The 19025-nt window shown below is 39.8% G+C and overlaps 1 protein-coding gene across 1 annotated transcript in view; it reads right to left on the bottom strand.

Annotated features, from left to right (window-relative positions):
• Window positions 1-19025, bottom strand: part of SEMA5A (semaphorin 5A) — a 402276-nt gene that overhangs the window by 125702 nt on the left and 257549 nt on the right. Inside the window, exons 6-8 of the mRNA XM_080933845.1 lie at window positions 12324-12386; window positions 3466-3564; window positions 1838-2051 (exon numbers count right to left, since the gene is read on the bottom strand). Of these exons, the coding sequence (XP_080789971.1) occupies window positions 1838-2051; window positions 3466-3564; window positions 12324-12386 (376 nt within the window). The remainder of the gene's footprint in view (window positions 1-1837; window positions 2052-3465; window positions 3565-12323; window positions 12387-19025) is intronic.

Below are 19025 nucleotides of genomic sequence, written 5' to 3'. Positions count from 1 at the left end.
TTTAAATTACATGGTCAGGGTGACAGTCCACAGAGCAGGGGACATTTGAAGAAAGACTCAGATCAAAGCATTCAACCATGGGAAAGAAAGTAGGTTGATTTTCAACCGCATATGCTGCTTAGCCAGTGAAAATTGTCCATGCATAGAAAACCAGCTTTAAGATACACCAATGCAGGCTTCAGAGACAGCAGGGGACTGTCTGCAGGAAGTAGGTGGGTTAGGTTGAAATGAGTTCAAAAGAAGGGGTATCAATCAGGGGAGTCCAATTGTTGCTTCAGTTCAGAAAATACTCACATTGTCTGCTGGGATAGTAGGTCAGCAAGGCTATTAGAGGCTTGGTGGTGACAGCGTGGGGTTTTCTATGAGGATGCTCTAAAGGCAAACTGGGATGGTTGAGTTGGCTGTACCATTTAGCAATGACTCATGAAAGATAAATAGCTGACAGATGACAGAAGATAGATTGATAGGGCTGTTAGTTGACAGATATGTAGATAGACAAAGATAGACAGATGGATGATATTCCTAAGTGAAAGCAAGTGGTTTACAAAGGGGACAACTTTCCCTTGGCAATATTTAAAAATATTTGCATTTATTTTTGTTTTATAACTTAAGGGGGTGGAAATACTGTTAGGATTTAGTAGGCCAGTATCACAGATGACACTAAACAATCTCCACAAATACAATACCTTTCCAATAACAAAGAATTATCTGAATGCAAAAGTAGCCTCAATGAGGTGTAGATGTATACCTACACCTATAATTTGTGTTGGGTATAAAGCCACCCAATCTTTGAAGATCTTGAAATTGCAAAACAGTAAGTGCTATACTAGTGAAAAGATCAAGATTTACCCCTTTCTGCAAACTGTTAGATGAGTGTTCAGGAGAAGAATTCCACAGCATGCACAGATTCTGTCCTTCTGAGTGTGGCACCATTCATATGAGCATGTAGTCACATAGGCAGGGATGACGACTGAGAGCACATAGGACACTCACACACACATGTGCATCTGTGCTGCTTCACACAGGACACCCAGACAGCCACACACATCTGTACAACTGCCCCTGCCCATTCTCTGGTTGTTTATTTAACAGAGGATCTGTTTCTTCCTTATAATTGACTGGTACTTTCTCATAATTTCCAGTTTCATAGAGAAAAGGTATGAGTGTGATATTTCTTCCCAAGGCTGTTGCCACTCCTTCAAACAAGCTAGAGACTGCAGCGCTGACTTTGCATTCATGAGCCAAGCATGGAAGCTCTTATGGCCAACTTGGCAAGCTGTGGGTGGCAAACTCTAAATTGACAAGAGTTGGGTCCCGATGAACTCTTGAATTCTGAAGATGCTTGCCCCAGAAGGATAGACGCATACACTGGTAACATTTTTAAAATTGTCAAATTATTTGGAGTTACTTGTAGGCAAATGGATTTTTGATACTGCTTGAAAATGTCATATATTAATGTCTTGTTCAAAATATATTAAGTAGGCATTAAGGAGCAGTACATATGAGCCTACATTCAACTACATATGACCCAACATTCAACTTCTTAGGATTTAAACAGTAACACAAGGAAGAAACAGCTGAACACTGATGAGTGGTCTTGTCCACATTGTCTGACACTATCGGCTCTATTATCCTGGCTTACAGTGATGGAGGTATTACTTCTCCTCCTAGTACTAAAGAATGTACTGCTATTTATCAATACTAAATGCATTGTACCTTGAAGATGAAGATTTGATTCTTCTTTATAATGTGCAACTACAATTTTAAGCAACAACTAGCCAAGTACTGCAAACAAAACAACTCGGAGGATGGGGGTGTGTATGACTCAAAGACTTACCATTGAGCCATTTGGAGTTGTACTGCGCAGTGCGAAGAGGAGGTAAGGTGCCCAGACTACGGTAAATGGCTGGATCTCGCCCTGGGAAGTCCATGGCTGTTGCAGCATAGAGCTCACCACTGGCAGTGAGGAGAGCTGTAGAATTGTGCTGGGGACTGTAGGGACATCGGGCCATGCCACTGATCTGATCATGGATCTCAGTCAGGTTACTTAACTGTGGGTGAAGATGAGAAGAAAACTTGTTAACCCAGAAAGTTTCCATTCAGTGTGCTCACGTTCTACCTTATACCATTGTTAGACACATGTGTCCCATGTTTGCTTTGGGACATGTGGGATGGAAAACTTTCCTGACTTTATGAAAACAGCTCTGTATAATCTTGGCCAGAGAATCCATCCTTGTGTTTATAGAGCATCATTCTAGTGATACAATATAAAGCAAGATTATTGTATATATGGCTTTGACATATGATATGTGAATGTCAACTGCTTTCTAAATTAATGAAAAATCCAAGGTTAATATTTATTCATATATGAATCATAAAAAGAAGCTGTGTTTATGTTATTAATCTGACAAAAAAGATGTCTTTAAATGCTACCTAGTGATATGCATGTGTCAATAATCATATATTTTTCTTTCCTACCCTTTAGTCCTGAGAAATCTGCACGTATGTCAAGTATCAACTGGCTTCCAAGATTCTGGCTGCCATCTACTAAAAGATGAGTATAGCTTTTATTTTTCTTCTTTTGTACTGTAGAATTTCGACAAGACTCAATTTCAATTTGGTTCTTGACTTTTAACTGAGTTAGAAAAAATAGTGAAGATGGTTCATGCAGGAATAGCGAGCTCACCCTCTTTTCCACTGTTGGAAACAGGGTGGGAAGTTACATAAAGGCTTTACATCTCATGGCTTTCATTTTAAAAAATTACCCCCTTCCTCTAAGTAATAACCTCACGGCATAGATGTTGAGGATGGCTTTAAAATTTAAAATAATGAACACTAAGACTAGATGATAAGCTAAGGTTTTAAGAGGAGTTGTAATATCCATAAATTAACATAATGGTGTTTCCTAGTTATATTTCTCAGAGAAGATTAAATTAATATCCTGAATTAAGAAGATAGCATGCATGTCTAATGGATCTGCTATGCTTCTACAGGGAAACAAGTAAGATGAAACTCCCATCTACAATAACAGTTATAACAATACATTGCTTATGGATGTTTGCTCGTTTTATTTCTGGCATACCTTGTATCCAGTCTATAGATATTTTCTTCCCATATGAGTTGTGATTTTATAGCACTTTAGTAACTGATAATATTTCTACCACTATGAAAATAAAAAAGAAGAATATGTTTATGATCGATGCTTAGGGCCACTCATTGGGAAAATGCTGACTGAAATAGTTTCAAAGCATGCTGAAATATGTCGTGTCCAATTAGTTTCTCCTTTTTTATATAAATGACAGTCCTGGTTGATTAGATGCAAACACATCAAGTATTTATGCAATGCAGCAACACTGCAAAGGTACTTCCCCTGGTAAACAGAAACACTTTTACAATGGGGCTTTGAAAAGCATTGAGTTTGGCTGATCCTGGTGTAAGTTCGTTGAAGCTCACAAGGACACATACCGAACGGATGGTACAGACAGGTGTGAAGGCATTGGTCCCACAGGTGAATAGCCGGTCCCCGCCCACTAAGAGCACACGTATGTAGTTCTGACATTCCTCCTGAAAATCAAACGTGAAGAAACACATTAACAAGTCCTGATGGCAGGAGGGATGTCGAGTATGGACATCTATGTCTGCCAGGCAAAGATAAAATAGCCCCGCCCAAGCGTTGATTGAAGGCAGCAATGAAGCTGATAAACCTTATGTCTGTATGCAGACACTTTTTCTATAGGTTGTTCTTGCAAAGGGAAATATTCACGATTATATCTTCCATACACATGTCTTCTTTGGACAAGCACAATTTCATTTTGAATTGTACTACAAACTTTAAGCTTTCTTGGATACTTACAGGAAAAGAAATAATATTAACTTATCTGACACTGTTCAGGAAAGTATTGGTTGCTTTAAAAAGCTCACGAGGCCTCAACCTCATGCAAAGAGATTTATTCGACTAAGAAATACTGAGAAAGGGAAAACTAGTCTTCCCTAGGGAAGAGCACACCAAATGGTCAGTCCTGAAAACATAAATACAAATAACATGTGTATGGACTTAGCAAGTTGTATTAATGTATTTAAGAATATACTCACACATACACAACTATACACACAGATATATCACACTGGTGAATAAAAAACTGGCTATGAACTTGGAAGGGAGCACAGATAGATATATGTGAGAGTTTGGAGGAGGGAAAGAAAATGGGAACATAACGTAATTATAATATAATTTTAAAAGGAAAAGAAGACACACAAGCCTTTTATAACCATGTTGGAGATGTAACATTTCCCACTCAGAAGGTTGCATATAGAAACTACATATTGGAATAAGTTGATGGTAATGGGCTGGGATTAATCAATGTATAATATATGCACGCATAGAAGTTTTATATTGAAGCCCATTTCTGTATAATTAAAACATATTAAAACTGCATTAAATACATAGCAAATGTCTATAAACAATTTTTTATCTCCTTTACAAGCACGGAAGTACTGCTCGGAATCCTTGAGGAAGAACCTTGGGCTGAGGAATGTCCTACAGGTGCATTCATAGGGAAGCACTCTATCTCCAGAGCAGTGGTGTACGTGCAAACAAGTGGCCACTTCCCAGAATTACAACAAGGAAAAAGAATGGAACATTGTTTTCATTGGAGAACACAAGTAGAGCTGTCAATAAATAGGGTCATGTGACAGGAGGCTCTGCTGTCTCACTGATTTGACACTCTTTGTACTAGAAGTTACAGTTTACACAGTAAAACCAGGACCAGAACACTTACTCCATAGCTGTCTGCATGCTAAATTGAGTAGACACACTTGCCACTGCTCTAAAAAGGAGAGGGAAGGCAAGGGTGTGAAAGATTTCCTGGAGAGGAAGTTTAAGGGGAGAGTATGATTTGCTGAGACTACCAGGCAGAGGTGCATGAAGGACTCATGCAGGACTACCCTGAACAAATGACAAAGGCCATACTAGGCCAGGAATATGGACTCTGCCTGAGCCCAGCACCTGGCTGGAAATTCCACAGAATATGGGACATTCACCATGTGACAGAAAATGCTATATAGGCCAGGGTAAGGAGCATGCATTATACTCTGAGTGTGAGTTGGCCTTATGTTTGTTGTCAAAGGACTACTCAAGAGTCCACCTGGAAGACTGAGGTGGGTGGAGAGCTCCTCTCTATCTGAGCTCTTTCCCCTCTGTGCCTGGACCAAGTTGAGCTATGAAAGAACAAAGGCAGAATGTAATACATCAACAGGATCTCCCTATGGGACCAGCACAGAGTGCTAGGATGCTGGTGATTTTAATCACAGAGAAACCCTGACAAACCAGATTCAATAGTACAGCAATTCAGCTCTCTGGTCACGTGGGCCTCCCTTTCAGTAGCAGTGTGAGTTTGCATTATCTGATCTGCTGCATAGCCTGGCTCATACAATGCAAATTGCTCACTTGCATGAACTTGTTCTGCAAGGGAAGAGAGATATCAACATATGATTCTCTTTGCTCTGTTGCTAATAAAAACAGCAATGCGTGCTGGGTTGACAAAACTGTTTGGGGGCAGGGGGAGAAACACAATAGAAAAATCTAAGTAAACAAAATTTAGAAAATAAGTATAAATAACTGTAAATATTTGGGAGCTGAGACAGTTAGAACAGTTGGAGGGGGAAAAAAGCTTATTTTATTCCCAAATCCTTTGCTGACTAAGGAAAAAACAGGAAAGTTGATCCAGCAAAGAACAGCAGTAAAGGCATCAAGGAATCACACAGTCCCCAATCCCAGGGGTGAGGAGACCAAGGCAAAGAAACCTAGGGGTTTACAACCAACAGATCAAAGGGTGGAAAACCACAGGAAACAAAGGCCTGTCTGAATGAAGCAACTCTACCTGGACCTTCCAAAACCCAGACCTGAGTGTTTTTGATAGCAGAAGTGGACACACTGTCCTGATAATGACCCAGTGATGAAGAATAGCAAGTTACAAACAGCATATAGGGTGCACATCCATTTCTATCTGATCTATCAAGAACAGTATAAGGTGTGAAAGAAATTCTCTTCTTAAAGCAAGAGGTCAGCTCAAGGAGAGTCTCACCAGAGGGAACCACTCTGCTATAAACAACATGGTCAAGGGGAAATTGTTCCAAGCGTAAAGACATGACCCATTGCTGATTTCTGCAGACCTGGCAAGGAGAAAACATGCAATCCAGTCAATTATGAAAGAAAAGAGAGCAACAGAGATAACAAACCGGTGTTTATGCAAATCCCCAAATAAAAACCCAGTGTCAATGAGACAGAAGGCTGCCACAAGCCTAGTGGATTAGTGGGAGGTCAGAAGGGGTGTGGGATGCAAAAATCTGTAGAGAGAGGCACAGAAAGCTCAAGTGGTTCTTTAATTGAAGAGACAAAGGTGAGAAAGCACAGGGAACCTTTTCAACTGGAGCAGAGGGTAATGGAGCATGTTCTAATAATTAGGACTTTGTAAGAATTCACCAGGCCTTGACTAGTTTTCCCAACTGAGTACTGGGAGGGAAGGAAGTCATGAAGAGAACCTTGGTGGTCAGAGAAGAAGGCCAGAGCATCATCCATCTTTCTGACACGATGGGAGACAGACCCAGCCTATAGAAACTCCAGAGGGCTTGTAATGAATGGGACCTATTGAGGGCAATAGAATCTATTCTAGAAGACCCCAGTCCTATGAACTCCCATCCTCATAGCATAGAAGAGGTTGAATTGTCACCAGTTGGATCAAATCAGGTTGAGCTCACTCACAGGCCCTTCAAACATGACATCCAGAGGTGGGCCACATCTATGTGTCTCTATCACAGTTCACCCACAGCTTAGATCAGCTCACATCCTTCCCCAGCACCTCCTTTAATGATTCTCTTTTCTTTAATTGACAAACTACCACCTCTGGTTTGAAAAGAGTTGGGTTTGAAAAATTTATTCTTAAAACACTCCCCCCCCCTTTTTTTTAAAGGAAAGGCTGAGACATGTTCAAGCAAATTAAAATGCAAAAATGGAAAAGAAAAAATCAGAGATATTTAACATCAAGGCACAAGATAATCTCAAGATCAAAGAGTTGAACTTAAGAATGAACAAAATTGGCAGAGAGTGCCAGGATGTTAACAGTCGGTCCCATGACAATGATTCTAAGACATGGGTTCTGATGCTAATGTTAGCAGCAAATTCAGCTCTTTATAGGTTACTTGGCCTTGCCCAAAACAGCACTTGGGATCACCACTTCGAAATATAGGCAGATGTGTGGGTAAATAATTCTTCAGGGGGCTCTTAACAGTTTCTCTTACAGAGAAGCGTATTGAAATGTCTATGGTTTCTACATTCTATCAAGATGTCCTCTTTCTATTCCATCTCTGTACTGTGGAAACAGATGAAGATGTCTTATTGAATTCTGATTCTCCAGCAGTCACAGGGTCATCCAAAGCCAGCTGCCACACGGCCTCTGTGGTTGGTAAGGAGCGTCATCTATCTATGTTTGGATAATTCCACTTCAACACTAAAACGGCCCATATGTGCCTGTGGTCTGTGCATGGGTCAACTTGTTTTTCATTTCCAGAAGATCTTATTTTAATGATAGCTGAAAAACACAGACAAGTTTCAGGAAAGACTTCCAGATGGGGAACAAACACTGCCTACTTGGGATCATGGGCACGGCCTCCAGCCTTCAAACGAGAAAATGTGTTTTAGGGTCCTTTTATTTTAAATTATGTATTTTGTCTTATAACATTTCATCATTTCCTCCTCCCCTATCAAATATGTTGTGTCTATCAAAGGGTGTGTAGCCATGTGCAGATATGGCTGTCAAGCAACTTGGACCCTCTGGTGTCCCTTGCAGTATGTGGACCACTCATGAATTCCAAGAAGAGAACAATGTTGGAAAGGTGACAGTTTTATGTTACCCACAGTGCTAACAGAGAAAACAACCTGTCTTTCTTTTAATGATGTACTTATCACCTTTATGGTATTAATGGTTTTAATGATATATTTATTATCATTTAGGTGATGAAGAAGAATATCATATATGTGTGGATCTATATTTGTGTGTACAGATGAATGTTCATATATACATCTTTATGATGTAACCCAGTAACAAAGTATAAGGTAACAAAGTATAAGGCTGTTCAAACCCTTCATACAAATAGATGTGGAATTTGCCTCTGGCTTCACATATCTTACTATATGTTTTTATCTATACATTATTTTTAGTATCTATATAGTATGCATGCTATGTAAACAGATCTTTTGTTATTTAGGAACAATGTAAAGAAAAATACTTTAATAAAAACCACACACACAGGGTATCTGGTATACACAATCTACACGAGGTACCTAGGTCCAAGATGAAGGGTTTTAGTGCTTAAAGCAAATGTGTAACACATACTTTGTAACATAATATGTGGGTCTAGAGTACCAGAGTATTCCCCACACGTGATTAAACTCATAGCCATTCCGAACATCAACATTTCAGGTAAAAATGTCAAGTTCTGGCCTGTCAGCACCTTACTCCCAGGCTGAAGGTAACATGTCTTTCTTTTCTTAGCCACTAGGAGTTGGGCTCTTCAAAAGCATACTTCGGAAGCTGAGGGGGCCGGACCATTGGACACAAAAAAGAGTAACAACACATAAAGCCTTGGATTCTACTCCAAATTCTCCCGCCCATTAGCACTATAATTCTAAGAACTTAGTGTCAAAAATACTGAAACGAGATCATGAACAAGAACATTTTGAGAATTATGAAATGTCATAAAAGCACAAAGCATCTTTCACTCTCTTAATAATTACTTATGTTTCCTTTGTGTGGCCCTAAATGCCACGGGGGAGGCAGCTGAGTCCAGACATAAGACCCAGCAACAGACAAGGCACTCTTGTTAGATGCTGAGACAATTGGCCATTTGTGTCTAAAATAATATTTATGTGAAATGTATTTAAAGAGCTCTACAGTTTGATTTCAATAACACATGTTTCAAAGACAGTGAAATGCAATGGGTCTTGTTATGCTGGGCTTTTTTTTTTTTTTTTTTTTTTTTTTTTTGCATCAATAAAAATGGATTCTCCCCCCAGTCTTAATGCCTATGGATACTTAGAACACTGGAGCCACAGAGAGTGGAAAAGAATCTAGAAGTAATTTCCAGCTCGGACCTTATTCAGAATCTGCAATCTCAGCATCTACTTTCCTTCCAAGCCTTAATCAAAGGTTTGGGTAAATTTGTATGACCTTGACTCCCTAGATTATAAATTCCATGCCCCAACTACATGGAAGGCTGCTTGCACTTGACCCAGCAATGCCAGGGGAGAAAAGTCGTCATATTTATTATCCTGAGCTCAGCAGACAGGTGAGGAATGTTCTCAGTAGAGAAGAGGTGGGTGCTGGCAATAGGCCCCTGCAGCTTCAGCCACTTCCTCCCAGACATTCTATCTTAGGGGCTGGGCAGTGAAATGCCCTGTGACGTATAAGCCAAGCGAGTAGAGCACACATAGCTTTTCCAAAGAGTGGGAACAAACTGAGTTCAGTCAAAATGCTTGCATTTTCTACATTTTTAAAATGTCACGTTTTTTTGCACATTGTTCTTTTTATTACAGGGAGAAGGGAGACTTTGTGATTCTGTGCACATTCTCAGGATAGTCCAGCATAAGCAAATTTATTAAAGTATTTGAATTTTTCTTATAAATTCATGACCACCATGAAAAGTCTGAATTCCATTCCTCCAAAGACACTATATTTTAGTCAGATTGAATCATTACTTGCCTTACATTCTATACTCTGTCAGCCTGGAGGTTTTGGGGTGTCTGAAATCTGAATTCAGGACCTGCCCATTGACAGTCCTCTTCTTGTGCATTCTCCTGTTACTGAAGATTGTCCTGTTTTCATTCTTTTGTGTGTCCTGGGTGCTGGGCTTGGGTTCCTCACTGGGTTGTAATCATGCAAGTGCCAATTTAGGGAAGAAGAGATGTGAATGAGGGAGAGGGCTCTTTGGGTAGGGAGAAAAGGTGTCATTTGCTTTCATCTCCTGGACCAGGCTGCAGTGTTACCTAGTCTAACATGTTAATGAAGCTACTGCCTCATTTTGTAACCATGAGTTTCTACTGTACACCATTCCTGATATGTTTTTGGCTCTGTCCTGTTTTGTTTTTGTTTGGGGCCTCACTTTTATATCAGGCTGTCTACATTCTCTCAAGGACTCTAATGTTCCTAACTCAGCCTGTTCAGGAATTAGAATCATAGGCAGGGATCCACTCAACAAGTAGCAGCATGAACTAAATTTGATATCAATGGAACACTGCCTTTTGAAACTCTAGATAAATTCATCATCATACTTAATGCAGCCTAAAATAAAATGTAATTGATCTTGTGCATAATATATAGTGTATGAAATTTATCTTCATTAGTTTTAATATGTCTTAAAAATCCAACACACAGAGTTATAATTACCAAAATTTGCCATTACTCTTAATCCATTACAACCTAAATCTATGAAATATAATAGGATGGTTTTATGTAAGTACATTTGTTTTCCTCATTTCCCTTATTGGTATTAGGGAAACTCAATTTAGTGTATTGACAATTGGTCCCTTCATTGGATCAGGGGTGTATTACCTACTAGGCACAAATAAGACTATTCTAACAAATTTATTTAATTTCTAAATACAAAATTAACTGTAGGTCACAGCTTCAGGTGAAACATGGATGGGTGTGTTCAATTGAGTAATTTCCCTAAGAAGCAATAATACACTACCTGACTCAGCTTATTGCTTAGGATGCAGGGTTTAAGGGAAACCTATAGGAACTTTAGGAAAAGGGACCCATCCCCTCAAGCGTGCAACCTTCTCTAGTAAGGGGGAGTTGATGACATGCAAGATTCAGGAAACTTACAAGGCTCATGACCCCACTCGCTGAGGTTTGGGAGATGTTTGTTCATGACTCCTCAGGAAAAGTCACACAAGAGAATGGTTCATCCTCTGAAAACCTGGCTGGTGAAAGTAAGTACCAGTTCTACAACACATTTACTATATTGAGCCTCAGCATCACAGGGGGTCCTTGGCCACATAGATGTCATATCTCCATACATTGCTGTTTTACAAAACTCACTAAGGAGGTTAGTGAGTCCTCTGGTACATTTTTATTTATACTGTTTTATACCCATTTATGTGGGAGTATTTCATATTCTGGTACTTTGCAACCAGGAGCTACTAGTATAGTTTGGTAAATCATTTAGTTCAGAGGTATTTTTGATAATTAAATATTTTTTGATAAACAATGTCTATCAGTTTTTAGATTTTTTCCCATAATTCCCTCCTCCTTTGCCTCCTTCCTCTCATCCTTTTTCCCATCCCTCACTCCCTCTCTGTATTCATTTATTTTATTCTGAATTAGTTTGTGATTTGTTACCATCACTTTTTCTTCTGCATCCCTGAGATCTGAATCATTACCCAATTCTCCAAAGGGTCCTCCTAAAAGGCAGGAGGCAAGTGGAAGTGGAGGAAAAGGCAAAGCCTTGTACTCATTATCGACTCACTGATGAGGACCACTTGTCACTGCTCACTTTATCTGCTATATTGGTCCTTATGCTCTTGACCCTGAGAAAAACTCTGTCCCTCTGCATGTACCCAACTTTCCCCATGATCCAAAGTGCAGTCAGTACTGGAGAGGCAGAGCCATTGATAGAAGCAGGGGCAGTAAACCTATGAAGCAGATGCAGAACAATTTCCCCAGGAAACAAAAGACTCTTTCAAGACAGATGGAGTTCCTGGGAAGATAAATTCCCATGCATGTCACCAAACACTAGCTGTGTGACAGGTCTGCAGGTGAGCGGGAAAGTGTACTCCCATCTTTGACCCACCGTGCTCTGTGCATGAGAGGTTGGAAAAGCAGACTTCAACTTTGATGGAGATAGAGCAGACCATCAAGAATATACCTTGTTAAATTTGGATGCAATGATTTTATTGAGCAAGTATCCAAAACTTTTTTGTTATATACAAGGTGCTGTACTCCTGGTACTGCCAAATACAAGATAATATAAGTATTCAACTACTTCCTGTAGTTACCTACAAAATATAGAAGAGGCAAACTAAGTACTATTTTAAAATTATTCCCTTTGTTTTTCTAACAATGTCATATTTTATTTTGAAAGTATAAATTAGGTTTTAGCTTGCTTCTGACCCTCTGTGAAATGCATGTTTATTGTGACTCATTCCCATTGAATGTTGAGACATGGAACACATCTTCTTGACATACGCCTTACTTTGCAGGGAACCAGACATGTTATGTACAGTCCTCAGCGCAGCATAGGGTGTCTGTATATTGCTCTGTCCTTACCTTCGATTTGCCCTTGCTGTAACAGGCCTTCTTGGTGGCTTCGTCACACTCCCACTCCACGGCCTGCAAAGAGACCAAACAAAGGTTAAGACTTCCAGGAAACAGGGGTGAGGGACATAATCAGTTCCTGGTGACTAGATTAGATCACACTTGTCCACCCTGGTGCCAGCACATTCAGTCCTGCATAAAATTAATACCAAATACAGGATATCAAGTCACAGGATTATATTCAACTTTCAAATTAAGACATTCAAACAACTTGTCCTCGTAGAGCCTGTTCCACAGTCACACTAGCAGTTCGTTTAGACACATTGGTGAGCACATTGATTACTTCTTGGGAAACAAGAATAAGCTCCCAGCAAAGGAGACCATGAAAGAGAGTCAACTGAATTACTCAAAGTCACAGAGCTTATTGCACCATTTGTCATTCATCAACAGTCCTGGATAACGCCAGGGATAGCATATTCTAGCTACCACAATACTGCTATCCATGCCAGGGCGGCATGACTGAATCCTGTGCACTAGGACTATTTTCAATCTTCACAGCACTAGCTCAACTTAAAACCATGATGTTTAATACTTTACCAAGCTTTCAAGTCTAAGCCATGCTGATCACATCCACAGGTACACTAGCACCCTGATTCACAGAGAGAACTGGGGTACTTAAGGTGATAATGCAGGTTTCCAGGACAGAGGTGATTTACAAATTAAGTTTGTAAGTCACTTAACAGCAGTTTGATCATCAAATTATTGTCCTTTTCTACTATTTTTGTGGTATCTAGATGTTTATGTGGGAAGTCTATACATTTTTTTCAATACCTTTATGTTGTAATTCTTTTCTAGTGTTAAAATTAGATTTCTGAAGATTCAGTTATGGACAAGTGAAGTTATTGTCAGGAAAACTTATGAGGAATAATCTTTTTAGGTCAGAAAAATGTCAAAAAAAAAAAAAAAAAAAAAAAAAAAACCCAAAAAACCACCCCTACATCCAACCCAGTATAAACAAAAGTAAGATAATACGTAGGAAAATACTGGCCTCCACCAACTGCCAGGAAGACTTGTTTCTCAATTCTCCAAGACTTAGGAGAATAGAAGGTCAGACGGCTGTTGCCAAACAGTGATGCACTAGAGAGTCAGTCATAACAACTGTGCAGGATGGCCTATCCCTCTCCACAACATGAGACTGTGAGAAAGCAATCCACACAGGACCCCTGGGTGTCCCTCAAACAGAAGCAGCGTCAGGAGCAGTGTGCCATGTCTGTTAATGATGATCATGTGGAATTGTCAAGAACGCAGTCAGTCCGACCACGTCGGAAAAGAGAGTGTGTTAACTGAGGTCTTTTCCCCGGTCAGTGTGCACTGGAGGCAGTGAACGTGTAGAAAATTAGTGTCTCAGGCAGGAACTGCCTTGGATTCCACCCAGGATGGCAAATCTTCCCATCAACAGTGAAGATGCCAGCACCGAGGGAAGAGCAGCCACACAGTGATGTGTAGACTCCAGAAATGAAAATAAAGTCACAGTTACCCTTGCGTGACCTTTAATATGCTCCTTGCTTACATCTGTTCACAGAAAACTCCCTGTTACATTTTTGCTCTTATTTAAATGTAAAACAGAATCAATGAGCTGATACATTCCTTTAGCAACAAAGAACTCATTATGAATTTAAGCTTATATTACCAAAGGGGTAGATATCATTGAACTGAAGAAGTTCCGGTTACAGAGCTATGAACACATCTATTTGGCGAAACACTTCAGTGGCGGAGGTGCTCTCAATGGCTCTTGTTGACTTGTGATGTGGTTAAAGTTAAATATGGGGGAATGGTGAGACAGCTATGTTAGTTAGAGCTTTGTGTGAAAGCAGTGCTTCAAAAGTCAGGTGTGAGGGGACTTGCTTACAGTCCCAGTCCTGAGGAGATGGCATCCGGCAGGAGTACCTGAAAAATGATACCCAAAGTTGACTCTCCTACCCCTCTGTCTTTCTCTGTTTCTTTTCCTTCTCTCTGTCTCTCTTTGTCTCTCTCTGACACAAACACACACACACACACACACATACAACTGCATACATCTCATGCATGTGCTCACATGGAGACACACAAGACATACATGTTGATGTATGTTTGACAAGAAGGATGATGAGTTTTAAGCCTGCCTGGGCCTTACAGGAGTTATGCTTAGGATAAGCAACCTGGTGGGACCTTGAACAGAGAGCTGAGGATGGAGCACTTGTCTACCAAGTGGGAGACCTGAGAGGAACGTAAAAAAAAAAAGGAGAAATTTTAATAATCTTCTGAATAATCAAAAGAGGCATGGCATCAGGGTGAGCCCCAGGATTAGGAGGGAAGATGAATAAAATGCCATCAACTTTCTTAGATCTCACTGCTACTACCGCTGGTAAACAAACAGCTTCTCAATTCTAGCTGGCGCTCAAGTAGCCTTCACATTTTCAAGATAAATATTGGCCAAGGACAAAGAGTGAAAAGAAATAGCAAAAACAGAGTACGAGCTTTTCATAAATATTTCATCACTTCGTCCAGAATACTGAAAAACAGCAACTACCCATACATGCTTATTAGACAATAGTAGAACAGAACACATTGATGTTTCTCTCATTCGAAGAGGAGGGGAAGCTTCTGGGTGGTACTTCTCTACCCCTAGCCTTTCAACAAGACTCAAATCTAGATCGAAATAGGGAACCAGGCTGTTCAGCTTTTCTATGGCCTCACATTGTTCATGAAGAGAGGGAAAAGGAAATTATCTATTAGTGATGAAAATTCACTAAGAGAAGATATTAAGGAACACATTTTGTTAGGTATCGCAGAACTGTATAAGAAATGAACTTGAAAAGGGAGAATTTTCTAGACTTTCAAGAGAATTAACAGTTCTGGATTAATCTCATAGCATCTTTCTTTTCGTTCACCAAACTAGACTCAGCCTTGTTGGTCTCCTGGCAGCTATGGAAAACATGTTTCCACGGGAGAAAACCAGAGGGGTTAACATAATTATCTTGCATTAAATTTTACCTCTCAGTTTCTACTCTGTCGTTCAAGCTCAGCTTCCTGTGGAGCTCATTTCTGTCTTTTATTGTAAGGACCCATTCTTGTCAGTGAAAGACCTTTGGCTCGGACTCTATTCTAGTCTCACGAAAACTGTGTATTGGTATGTGTGTTATTATTTTAGAGCAATTGACTTAGGGATTGTTCTATACACTTGTTTGACATTCCCTCTATCTATGTTTGTGCTCCAGCCCCCAACCTTTTTTTTTTCCTGGCAGTCAAAACAAATGTTAAGGCATCTCACGTTTCCAACATCAGTATAACTGAGTCATACATTCTCAAAATTAATTTAAAAATATCTTAATTTTTGTGACATTTTATCTTTTCTAATACAGGAGAGAAAAGAAATATGAATATTCCATTATTCAACGTTTATTATCCATTAAACGTGTCAGAGACAAACATGAAACAATATGAGTGGTTATTTGGATTCTCAATGTGTCAATGATCTTGAAGATCCACATTTATAAAAACTTAGGGGTCCTAGATGCAGCCTATTTTTCTATAAAGACACATGACTATCATCTGTGATATTACATAGGTTTAAAATTTTGCTGCAATCACATCAGTAGAGAAGCACCCAGCACAACAGAAGATTTTAGAACTACAGAAACCCAGGGATGTAAGAAACAATCTGTTGTCGCACAGTTGACTAGAACACGTCTCATCATTCTGCACAGGGACACGCTCCAGTCATGACAAATGAAGCTGTGATCTCAAGTGTAAGTCAGATGCTGGGAAGAAAAAGATTGGCTCTTTTTATGTACTTGTTCCATACATATAAACCCACGGTTCTCAGAAGTGTATAAACAAAGCTGTGTATTATCACATTCCACAGCAAGAGAAGTTAATTAGACAGGGACTAGCAGTGGTGGATGCTTTTCATAACAATGAGAACAACATTCAAGGCAGATGGGCCACTGCTCTTTCAGCAGATGGCTCTGCTAATTAGATACTGGCAAAAGATAACATTTAAAAAAACTAGTTTAATTACACAGCACCAAAAATTAACAACCACCTGAGGGTTTCGTGGGGGTGTGTGTGTGTTTTTCATATGTTTACATTCATATTCTTATGTATGTATTTCCGTGACACAGGGGAGACTGTTAATTGTCTCCATCAGTGTAAACAAATTGTCAGGGACTGTGGGGGGGTCATACCTTTGATCAACACAAGCAAAACTGAAATGAAACTCAAAACTAGATGGGATTTCACGGTGTCTGAATAGATCATCATTCTAGCCAACCTCGAATGTGGTCGCCTTCACTACTTACCTTCATTTGGCAGTTATGTCTGTTCCAGAGTGACATACCTCTAACTGTGCAGAGGTAAAACACTCTAGTCACTTTGGGAGAGCTGTCCAATACCCAACATTGCCTTGATGTCTTCCATAAAATGTGATTGTTCATTTTCATTTGGATCCACAGTGTACTTCCCTTTCTGATTATGTCAGAGACCCCTGTTGTTTCCCGTAGGCAGTCCCTCACGACTGTAAGTCTAGAACTTAACAAATATCTTCTTACAGTTTGTTTTTAATTCTTGATGCACTAACACTAATATGCAATTCAGTATCTTAATCTCATAAGTATTAAAATATTATTAACCACTATACACTGAAACCTTTGCTGTTCTCCAAACAATACCAAATTGAAGTCACTTTGGCTAAATGCATAATGGCTCCAAACATGTTGAATGTTCTTTGTGTATTTGTTTTGTTAATTAATATAGATAATGCTGTAGTTTTCCCTGGGCTGTATGATAAACTGTGATTTTCACAAAATAAATTTGTTCTCACAGATTTGGAAGCTGAGTGTCGGGGTAGCAATGAATTGCTCCTTTAGAATCTGGGAGAACTCTGCCTAGAACATCATCCTTGCCTTTATCAGGAAAAAGGATTTTGGTATTTCTTGGCTTGTACTTACAACAATTTTCAGATAACACAAGGTCATTTTTTTTTTTTTTTTTTTTGTATTTGAAACAAAATTCCCTCTTCTTGTAAGGTCACTAGCCACTGTATCAGAGCCCAACACAAACCAGTAATGACAACCTCATACTAATTATAGAACATGAGCAAGATTTATTTCCAAATAAGGTCACAATTGGAGATTCATGGTGGGATTGACTAAGCTGGCTAATAGCAAACCCAGTACCATATCACATGTGGACTGACAATGATTCACCAATAAGGGCCATTGCTCTGGGTGAAATTAGTTCCCATGTCTAACGCAAAAACAGACAAGTGCTTGAACGTTGATGCCATAGAAGGGGAGTTTTTATACATTTGTCACTCACCTGTCTATAATTCATGTGACACGTACAATTGCTATGACCATTTGGATGAAGGTATTGTCTGGGTACTTGCCAAAGTCCCACTGATTTCAGATGGTGCACTAACAGTAAAACTTGAAGTTGAGCCTGTACTGTCTGCTACTAGGACTGTCAAGTGCCTCTTGTGTATTTCACTCGTGTGGTTTCCTGTTTCTCTTTGCTGTGATTCAGGAAAAAATATACATCTCTGAAGCATAACAAATGTGTGCATGTCTCAGGTCAGAGCTGTTGGCATTCCATATATATTAATCACAAACCCCATGTCATAGAAGGTGTTCATTTCTGAAACTCTGGACCCATTCACAGAACAAGTATTGATTTCTAAGCAGCTTGTGATTCATCCAATGCAACACTTGCCTGGCCAGGGTGTGACCTATAAAAGCTAGGCTGGTCTGAGAACTCAGACACAGACTGGTTTTAAGACAACAACAGAGTTCTATTTCTTCCTAGATGAAATCGCCAACCCCATTCCACCAGCAGTGGAAACCAAAGATATTTAGAAAACTCTTTCATCTTTCCTACTGCTCTGTCTGTTCTGTTCCAGGTGGCTTATGGCTCTTACTATGACCATTGAAAGCAGCCCTGATCTGGACAGCCTTGTATATATAGCTTGTGGACTACCTGACCTCCCTTTCTGGAATGATCTTACTCAAGGAGCCCATATAGCCATGGCCTATGCCTCCTGCAAACTTATGCTCAACTCTTTTTAACATGAGTATGTGTGGACTTCTGTCTGGGGTGGGTTTACTTCGGTGGTAATCACTTGTGCAGTGCTTGTATGACCTTTGGTTCAGTGGAGAAAATACCAAACACAAGCCCTAAATCCCAAACACAAAAGCTTCAATGTGTATAGTCTGTCCTCCAATCTGTGCCTCATCAGGAGGCTGAGTTGTTTGATTCACTCAAGTATAGCACCTAAAGCAATTTCACACACACACACACACACACACACACACACACACACACACACACACACACAAAATCAGCAAACACTGGATAGTTGCTAGAAAAATGAATGTAGAATGTTGTACACCAGTGACAAACCTGCTTCCGGACTATCCCACCAGCTCCCAACCTTCACCATGAGGAAGAGGCACATGGGAGATGAAGCTTGGAAGCTGTTTGAGTGAACTCATTACATACAGCCACTAACACAGTTCCTCCTGATTTTGCACCAGAAGTACACAGGAGCAGCCTATGAAGAAAGGGGAAGGATCATCTACAACAGAGATTCTCAAAATGATAAAGCAGTAACTATATTATTTAACTGATATTGTAAACCAGACATAAGGAGGATAAAGCTAGGCTAAGGGGGGCTGT

This window comes from Micromys minutus (assembly GCF_963924665.1).
Source record: "Micromys minutus genome assembly, chromosome: 20".
Lineage (NCBI taxonomy): Eukaryota > Metazoa > Chordata > Mammalia > Rodentia > Muridae > Micromys > Micromys minutus.
The sequence above is the reverse complement of the archived record's forward strand: the minus strand, read 5'-3'. Positions and strand labels throughout refer to the sequence as shown.